We start from the raw sequence: 10,101 nt of genomic DNA on the forward strand, positions 1-10,101 counted from the left end.
AGACACATAATATGTGTTTGTTCCATTATTTATGCTGAGATTGATGATGGATGAGAGTGGTAGCATTCCTTCACTGTGAATTTTATATTTTTTTCAGTCCTTACAAGTAAAAAGTAATCTTTGCGGTGTTACTTTGGTACCATACAATGTCTAATTCCCCATCAATCTTCCATTTGATGATTAAAACACTGATTGATAATCATTGCCTGAATCAGTAATTTCATGAAAGGTTGCAACATGATTTCTTATTCTGTCATCCTATCTACATTCATAATTGGCAGTTTTCTATAAAGAAGAGGTTCTCCTTTTCACTTGGAGCTATTTGTCTTCCCTGAACTACAAATCACTCTTTAAAACAAAACAACAAGAGAAAAAATTTGACTTGTCTTCTCCCCCAGTAATTTTCAAGTAAGGGACTGGTATAATATCTTCCTCATTGAAATGTTATACATTGCTGGTATTCAGTTGCATGTATTTTATGATTACCACTGTGGTGTCCTCTTTAAGTTTATGGATTAAACAAAAGTTGGGTGTATAAGGGTTTTGAGTTTCCTGACAGGATTTTTTGTCTGTTTGTATATGTGTTTTTCAAGATATGTTTTGGTAGTTAAGCTGAAATAATACTGTGGTCAGATAATGGGGCCTGTGTTAAATTAAGTTTTGAATTTTGGAGACAGCTTATGTAACCTAATATGATCAGTTTTCTTTTTAGTATAATCATTTTATTTATTTTTATATATTTGTTTTTTTTGGCTCACTGGGTCTTTGTTGCTGCACACGGGCTTTCTCTAGTTGCAGCGAGCGGTGGCTTCTCTTGTTGAGGAGCATGGGCTCTAGGCATGCGGGCTTCAGTAGTTGCAGCATGCAGGCTCAGTAGTCATGGCATGCAGGCCCCAGAGCATGCGGGCTTCGGTAGTTGTGGCATGCAGGCTCAGCAGTTGTGGTGCATGGGCTTAGTTAGCCTGCGGCATGTGGGATCTTCCCAGACCAAGGATCAAACCCGTGTCCCTGCATTGGCAGGTGGATTCTTAACCACTGCGCCACCAGGGAAGCCCATGATCAGTTTTTTAGTAAATGTTTCGTGTGGTCTTGAAAAGAATATTCCTGTTCTTTTTAATTGAATGAAAGGTACTAAATCAAGACTATTAATAATAATAATAATTTTATTTGAAACACTTCCATCCTTATTTTTTTCTGCTTGATGTATTTAGTTATTTAGAGAGATTTGTTAAAAATCTCCTGTTAGGATTATAGATTTTCCCATTTGTACTCATACTTTTCAGAGTTGGCTTTATGTATTTTGAGACTGTTTCTATGTTTCTATAGCTTCATGATTGTTAAATTATCTTGATCTGTGTGGAATGTATATGTTGGTTCCTTTTATTAGTAACAAAATCTCCTTGTCCCTTTTAAACGCTGTTCATTTAAATACATGAGGTTAATAAATAACTACAGCAGATTTCTGATTGGCATTTTCCTGATTTTTAAAAAATTTCCTAATTTTTAAACTTCTTGTGTTGTTTTGTTTTAGGCATGTATCTTATAAGTAGTATATGGCAGAGTTTTAAGCCAATCTGAGAGTCTGTTTTTCAGTAGGTGAGTTTACGTTTATATTTACTCTGATATCGGATGCATTTAAATTTACTTTCGCCACCTCCTTCTGTGGTTTTCCATTTGCCATGCATTTTCTCTGCTTTTTTCCTTTTTTCCTGCCCTCTGTTGAGTTGATAGCTTGCTTCGTTTCTTTTATTTCTTAATCTGTGTGGAATGTATATGTTCAGTATCTGTTCTTTCAGGGTCGTCACTCTAAAGATTAATACACATTATTAAATGAAACTCTTTTTAAAGCAACCACATCATTTTTATGTAGTATTTTGGTTTCACTTTTTCAACCACACCAAAAAACACTGTTTTTGTTCTTTGCTCTCTCTCTCTCTCTCTACTATGTATATTTATTAGTTTTCATTATCTTTCAATAATCTCTTTACTTACCTTTGTTTCTTGAATTCCGTTCCTTCCTCCTGAGTTCATTTTTCTTCATACTAAAATACATTCCCTTGGTACTCCTTTTAGCTAGAGTTTGTGCACTTTATAAGTCCTAGTCCATTTCACAGTGTTTTTATTTCACCTTCATTTTACTTGAACTCTAAAATTCACCTGTAAAATATGTACAGTAAAACCAGTTGGCCCACAATATAGGGTTATTGGGGGGAACTAATAAAATTTGTTGAAATACTTTATAAACGGTTTTGTGTGTGTACGTAATGCTATTATTATTAGCTAATATACATCCTATTAGAGTCATATTAGAATTACAGTGTTTTGAATGGATTTTAAAAATCATTGCTTACTGTACTTAGTTAATATTTACTGAGACAAAAGAGAATAATACCTACTAGAAATATCATGAATTGTACATGCTCACACCTTGGGAGAAGAGGTGAGATAAGGTGAAACTCGGGATCCTAACTGCTAACTTAGGGTTACTCCCATTCATTGGAACTTTGAGATACGCAAGCATGAAGTCCAATTTTTTTACTTTGTTTTTATCTATTTACAAAGACAGTACACAAATAGTGTGGAAAATCCAAATGATAAAAGAAAGAGAGAAAGAAATCTTCCAGGAAGTCCATAGAATTGAAACCATTGACATATTGGGACACATCCTTCCAGACATCTTACTCTGCATGTGTGGCTGTGTGGATTCTGGAGACTTGTCTTTTCATCTTTCAAAAGGAATCATACTACATATGCAATTTTGCTACTGCATTTTTCACTAAGTAATATATCAAGAGAATATAGCTAAGTATCATTGCATATAATGAATAAATGTATGCCGTTGTATGGATGTATCATAATTTTGTTTAACCAATTCCCTATTGGGAGACTTTAAAATAATTTTTTATATTATAAATTATGCACAGTTGCCTGATTATTTCTTTAAGATAAATTGCTAGCAGTGATATTGGTCAAAGAGTGTGCACATTCAAGTCTTTGATACGTGTTTAATAAATCTCTCCAAAAGTGCACAAGAATGCCTCTTTTCCTCACACAAACTAAGTATTGTCGTTTTTCCCCCTTAATTTTCCAGTTTGAGATTTTTGTCAATATCTCTGCTTCCTTGTGAGTTTGAATATCTTTTCTTGTTTTAGCGATCATTTGTAATTCTTTTGAGAACTTCCCCTTTGGCTGTTTATTCTCTTTTTGCATTCATCCATTTCTTATTAAGCTGTATGAACTCTTATTTGGCTTATTAATTATTATAAATATCTTATTTTTTCCCTGTTTGTTTTTTTAATCTTTTAACCTTGTTTGTGCTTTTTATCGCGTTTTTTTTTTTGCTTTTCAACCTTGTTCAAGAACTTTATGAAATTTTTATTTGATCAAAATTTCCTTTATGAGTTCTGGGTTGTTTCCCTAGCTGGGATAACTAAAAGTTCTTCCCCACTTCAAAACTGTTAAATGTTCATTTGTATATTTTGTGTGTCTGTGCTCCTAGCAGTTTATTTTTCTCCCATTTGAATCTTTAATCCATTTGGAGTGTTTTTGGTATAAGGAGTGATACACATCAGTGCCTTCCTGTTTGTCACATCCTGTTCTGGTTTTTAAATTTGACTGATGAAAATCAATATATGAGCATCCTAAAGCATGGCAGGAATTGAGATGTGCTTCATAGTTTTCCGTTTACTAATGTGTCTTGGGTATTTGTAAGTAGAGGTAGAGGTTCAAAGGGGAGGGAGTGGATTGGGAAGTGGTAGTTGACAGTCTCATGTCAGGGTTACCTTCTGTGTATGTGTATGGAACAGAGAATTAAAGAGAGGATACCAGCAGAGTGTCTCTTAGAAGTTTCGTGTTTCACTTCTTTTAGTGACCCTGAGTTCTTTATCCAGGGAAGTGGAACTGTGGTAGGATGTCATAAGACACCATCTGACGTGAGGACTTAGAGGTTTTACGTCTTGAATACCAAGTGCTCTTCTTCCCTGATGAACCCATGAACTCTCTGAATTCTGTGGATTCGTGGGCTTTTTTTAACGTTTTATTTCAGCATATGTTCAGAAAGAAATTGGAATGGGGAAGGGGTTCCGTTCCCCTCTTTGACGTCTAATTCCCTGACCCATAAGTAGATGCTGTTAAGTTTCTTATGTATCTTACAGAAATTTCAAGCACTATTTTTGACTACTACTTGCTACTGAATGTTCAGTTGATGAAATTGAAGGTCTTTCACTCAGAAGAAATAAATCAAGAAGGTAAGAAATAAAATCTTTTGACGCTTCGAAACATTCATCAAGTAAGAAGAATTCATCAAGATTATTTCTTTAGGATAATCCCTTTTGACAATAAAAATCAATTTAGTGAACATAAACAGGATGGAATAGCGGCAAAGCATAGAACACGGCTCATGACGATAGCCTCTGTTTGTTGCGTACCTGACACGGGCCATCTGTTAATTCACACTGTATTAACATCTTCATTCTGTAGAGATGAGGAAACTGAGGCTTCCGGAGGTAAATAACATACCCGTAGCTCTCCCTGGTTGGCAAAGGACAGAACTAGGTGTGGGCTCTGGTCTCTGCCTTTGGAGCCACCTGTGTTGTGGGTAACCTGAAGTCTGTTCCAGCCAGTCCTTCAAAGACCTTCCCCCACTTTTGGAATAGATAGTTCCTGTTCTTTTTGCTGCTACTTTATTTTCTTCATAGGCCCATAAGCAGTAGACATCATAACTACAGACACAATTTCACATTTATGAACTGTGGCTTGTAGAATGCATATAGGATAACTGTTATAGTAAGATTTGCTGTTTTTGAGTTCTTCCCATTATTGAAGAGTAGCCGGGCCTCCATTGCCTGTGTGCAGTTATACATGAAGCCCCTTACTCAGATGCTTTCCTTCCATTTGTCCGAAATTTGTTATAATGTGCCAATTTGTTAGAATAAGTAAAACTGCCATTTGATAACAGTTGTAATAAATGTACAGGTCATCGATGGCTGAGATTAGATGGAGCTCCCTAGGGTTGTGCTGTGTCTAGTAGCCAGGTGAGGAGAAAGTGTAAGAAGATATTAATTCCTTCCATAATTCTCGTTCTAGGTCTATTCTGCTTCAGCTTTTTCTGGGAGCTAGCTGTGTAAGGCTAGTAAGGGGGAGAAAGGAGGATGGGGTGGGATGGATAGACCTACATTTTGTTTATACAAATAGAAATAGCAGATCAGACAGGTCAGTGTTCATTGCACTCTTGCTGTAGGTCTCTGTCTTGTACTTTGACTCTTGTCAAAAGAAAAATGTTCTTTCCGACAAGGTCGTAGAATATAAGTGGAAAGGCAAGACACATATACATGAAACCGAACTAGAGAGTTTGCCGAAACATTCCATTGTACTGTGTGACTTAAAATATAAAAAACATTAGAGGTAGGAAAGGATATTGTAGCAAGAAGTAATCAGGGCAGGTAAGATATGGCCAGAGGGAAAGGACAAAGAGTCTTGAGATCCTGTCATTTTTATATGTATTAAGAGGCAGAAGAACTGTATGTCCAAAGACCTAAGATTGCCCCAAGGTAGAACCCTTGGTAGACCAGCCTTTCCATATAATGACATTAATGTATGCCCTCCACAGCAAATTCTGGGTTCCCAGGATCTCTCCCCCAGTTGATTGTGGGTGAAAGGGCATGGTCAGAAGCTTCCTCAACCTGCCCTTCATGTTGTTGATCTGTCCCTCATTCTGAAGTTCTTTAGCATTTGATGTAAACAGTCTGTACTGCATTGCTGTGACATGTTTATGTGTTGCCTTGGGATTTGCACTCCTCCCATTTCCTTCTTCCTGTGGCCTCCTTAGTGCCTGGTGCAGTCTGTGGATGTTGAAGTTCTAGTAAACACTTAGTACATGAATGTCTTTGGACTGAGGCCCACGATCATGGCACCAGGAAAGCCCTGTGGGATCCCGAATTGTAAACCAACCTTATCCTTGGGATCCAAAGCAGAGCTGAGGCTGCGACCGTGAATGCACCGTGTCTCCTAGCTCAGTTTTCTTGTCTCAGCTAGAAGTTCCCTGTAAAAGCAAGTGTTCTAGGAGGTTCCATCCCATGATTCTGATCTGGTGCAGGATTTCTGAACAGGGAAGTTAGATTAGATTAGATGGGAGTAAGCTTAGAATGGGAAACTCACAAAAACTCATACTATGGACAGGCCTTTAATTTAAGCACTTGCTGTCCAAACTGAGCATTGAGTTCAGCTAGTGAGGTAGAAAGGGGGCTGGGGTGGTATTTGGGGCAGGTAAAAGCTGTTTTATAGTCTTGTGCATTTGAAAACTCCAGAGATGGTTACTCTTCTTGTGTTTAGAGGCCTGACCTTTCAGGGGAAGCATCTCCACCTTTATCTCATCCCATATCAAGCAGATCACTGTGAATAATTGTAGCTGTTGGGTTTTTCTTACTCCGGATTTGCTAGAATTCACATCAGATCACACAGCTGAGAAAGACCCTTGGTTTTTTTGGACATGTTGCTGATAATATCTCTTTGCATTAATGATTTTATTCTAGATATCCAGAGGGACAGAAAAAGATGAGTAATGGGGGAGTTACAAGATAAATCTACAGTAAAAAATAAAGCAAACTGCTTCTCTTCTTTACCATTATGAAAAAGAAGTAAAGAATTATTTCAACAGTTAGGTCAAACAAGAAGTATTAATTTTCCTCAAATAATTGAGGATATGTTTTTAACATTGGTCTTGATGTAAAAAGCTGAAATATACTTTTGGTTGTTGGTATCTGTTTGCTTCTAGTTAAATGAAGTTAAGTAGATTCAGGTCAGGATTTTTGGTTTTGCTTTGGAGCTTTTGTTCTCCCAACTCTTCTTCCTTAAGTAGATGATCAGGTATCATTTGAAAATGTGTTTTGGGTGGGGCATGCTAAGCAGGTCTTTGATAAATCTTCCAGAACCCGAGGCTCGCGTGCTCCTGAGTCGCTGTGAATGGCCCCAGCGCTCCTGACCACTCTTCCGGGTAGGATGTCGCTGAGATCCCTGAAATGGAGCCTCCTGCTGCTGTCACTCCTGAGCTTCCTGGTGATGTGGTACCTCAGTCTTCCCCACTACAATGTGATAGAACGCGTGAACTGGATGTACTTCTACGAGTATGAGCCCATTTACAGACAAGACTTCCGCTTCACACTTCGAGAGCATTCGAACTGCTCTCATCAAAACCCATTTCTGGTCATCCTGGTGACCTCAAACCCCTCAGATGTGAAAGCCAGACAGGCCGTTAGAGTTACTTGGGGTGAAAAGAAGTCTTGGTGGGGATATGAGGTTCTTACATTTTTCTTATTAGGCCAGCAGGCTGAAAGAGAAGACAAAATGTTAGCATTATCCTTAGAGGATGAACACCTCCTTTATGGCGACATAATAAGACAAGATTTTTTAGACACGTACAATAACCTGACCTTGAAAACGATTATGGCATTTAGGTGGGTAACTGAGTTTTGCCCCAACGCCAGGTACATCATGAAGACAGACACTGATGTTTTCATCAATACTGGCAATTTGGTGAAGTATCTTTTAAATTTAAACCACTCAGAGAAGTTTTTCACAGGTTATCCTCTAATTGATAATTATTCTTATAGAGGATTTTACCAAAAAACCCATATTTCATACCAGGAGTATCCCTTCAAGGTGTTTCCTCCCTACTGCAGTGGGTTGGGTTATATAATGTCCAGAGATTTGGTGCCAAGAATCTATGAAATGATGAGTCACGTAAAACCCATCAAGTTTGAAGATGTTTATGTTGGGATCTGTTTGAATTTATTAAAAGTGGACATTCATATTCCAGAAGATACCAACCTTTTCTTTTTATATAGGATCCATTTGGATGTCTGTCAACTCAGACGCGTGATTGCAGCCCATGGCTTTTCTTCCAAGGAAATTATCACATTTTGGCAGGTTATGCTAAGGAACACCACATGCCATTATTAATTTGACATTCTACCCAAAGCCTAGAGAAGGGAGGGATACTTTGTGGAAAACGTTAAAGTTAGACTATGAAATCTCCAATGGAAAACTCATGGGAAGGTCACTGTGTGGCTTACACGGAACTGAAACTCATGAAGAGGCTATAGGCTGGAGACTGGAGGGTTGTACTTGACCTGTGGTTTATTTTGACAACAATCAAGTCAGGCCTTTTAAAGATGAGATTCAGAGGAATTAAACATCTTATAAAGGAATGGGAAGTTTTTGTTAATAAAACACATAGGACCAAACAATTTGAACGTGTCGTTCTATAGATTAAAACTTCTTAAATGGGTTTCATTGAATTATAAGCTCATCTGTCCATAACAGCAAAGCAGTGTGGAGTATTATTCATTGAACAATCTAGTCAGTTCAGGGTTTTGTGTATATCTTACATGGATTACAGTTTTTTAAAATATATAGTTGTGTGTAAAACAAGTGAAGTTAATGCTGAACAAAATTTCATCTCTTTTTGGTCATTCGGAAGATACTTCAGGATGTTGCAGTATTTCAGTTATCAATTATTATTTAATGGTACTTAAAGTTTTGCACTTTTATGGGTGTTTGAATGTTATGGTTGTTTCAATACTGTATAAACAGAATAGTGAAAAAATCACTCTTTATATTTAAACTTCTTTTCCAGTTACTTCACTGATGAGTTTATTATGAATACCTCCATTAATGTGTAGATATTGGTCATTATTGCATATCAGTAATCTCCTGAACTTTGATAAATATTTCTTCGTGGTAATATAGAGAAGAATTAAAGCAAGAAGATCTAAATTATTGTCTTGTTTTAAAAAATATAATCCCTGGTGTTTTTAGATGTCACTTCATCTGTCTCATTGTTCCACCTGGAAATTAGGAGTAATGTAGAGCGCCAGGCAGCATGTTTCCTTTTGGAAAGGACTCTGAAGCCAGAAAGAAGAGAGAGAACGTGATGACCAGAATATTATGAAAGGAGTGGCATATTTCAGTGCTTGAGCTGGAAAGAGAAGACTAAAGATTCAAGTTGCATTGTTAACTGCTCCGTGTTTTTTTTAAATTAACAATCAGTTTGAGAATAAAAAGGAAGAAAAAAACACTGCTGCTATTGTTATTGGTTTCACATCAAGAGGAAAGCCCCACTATGTGGTCTAAAATCAAGTCTGATTTCCATGTCATGGAGAAGCACGTTTTTTCATAGGAGTGGTGATGTAGGTCAGCTTTGACCTGCTAGTTGGTCCAAGAGAAGCACTCCTTGCCCCCATGTTCTTGGGATTGTGCAACTTCCCATTATGCCTGATACGGGACAAGTGATTTCCTTTTTTCTGGATTACATGATGGTGAAAGATCAAATCTGTTGGCAGAAAATATGAACTTGAAAATATATAGTCAGCTCTTGTAATACTCATATATTTATAATTCTCCTATAAGAAAAGCTTAATTTCAGTTAGAAACATTATAATGTTTGATTCTTGATAACAAGGCTATTTCCACTTCCCTCCTCTCAGACCTGATCCAGTTACAATAAAATCAATTAAATGAAATACTCTGTGGAATCCATCTATGCCCTTGCTAATTCCCATCCATACGGAGCCACTTTCTTTTTTTTTTGAATTTTATTTATTTTTATACAGCAGGTTCTTATTATTTATCTATTTTATACATATTAATGTATACATGTCAATCCCAATCTCCCAAATCATCCCACCACCACCACCCACCCCCCGGGAGTCACTTTCTTTAAGACACAGGTGGTGGCTATTTTTGTGGTAGGATTAGATTTGATCCAATTTGCCTAACTTTATATTGGTATTTGGGAAGCTAAGTCAAATAATTTATAGAGGGAGAACTTTTAAAATAAAAGATAACTTCCCTTCCCTTTAAGATGAGACCCAAAAAAGCAGTAAAACGTGAGTAATTGCCAGTTAGAAGATTGTTCCTTTTCAACTACAGGTTGGTGCTTAAGAGATCTCTAAAGAGTTAAATGATTATGAAAAACATTGAGGTTGGGTCGTTATATTTTTTGTTTTTAACTTCATGTTTGCTTTCAAGTAGTATTAGTCAGCTGTGTTATTAAAATCTTGGCCTCTGACGTTTAACCACATGAATAGCACCTTTTATTTTAAC

General features: G+C 37.0%; 1 protein-coding gene across 22 annotated transcripts in view; it reads left to right on the plus strand.

Moving 5' to 3' along the window:
- The window catches only part of B3GALNT1 (beta-1,3-N-acetylgalactosaminyltransferase 1 (Globoside blood group)), a 32,049-nt gene extending 22,976 nt beyond the window's left edge, over positions 1-9,073 (plus strand). For 15 of the 22 annotated variants that reach the window (XM_027112656.1, XM_027112715.1, XM_027112782.1 and 12 more), the window contains 3 exons: positions 1,532-1,596; positions 4,155-4,247; positions 6,927-9,073. In XM_027112656.1, the coding sequence (XP_026968457.1) occupies positions 6,961-7,956 (996 nt within the window). In that variant the 5' untranslated portion in view covers positions 1,532-1,596; positions 4,155-4,247; positions 6,927-6,960 and the 3' untranslated portion in view covers positions 7,957-9,073. The remainder of the gene's footprint in view (positions 1-1,531; positions 1,597-4,154; positions 4,248-6,926) is intronic. The other 7 variants (XM_027112828.1, XM_027112751.1, XM_027112725.1 and 4 more) reach the window with 1 other exon arrangement.
- The last annotated feature ends 1,028 nt before the right edge of the window (positions 9,074-10,101 follow it).

The sequence above is a fragment of the Aethalodelphis obliquidens genome, unplaced genomic scaffold (genome assembly GCF_003676395.1).
Source record: "Aethalodelphis obliquidens isolate GAN/ISIS:26980383/991018 unplaced genomic scaffold, ASM367639v1 scaffold1, whole genome shotgun sequence".
In the NCBI taxonomy this organism is placed as follows: domain Eukaryota; kingdom Metazoa; phylum Chordata; class Mammalia; order Artiodactyla; family Delphinidae; genus Aethalodelphis; species Aethalodelphis obliquidens.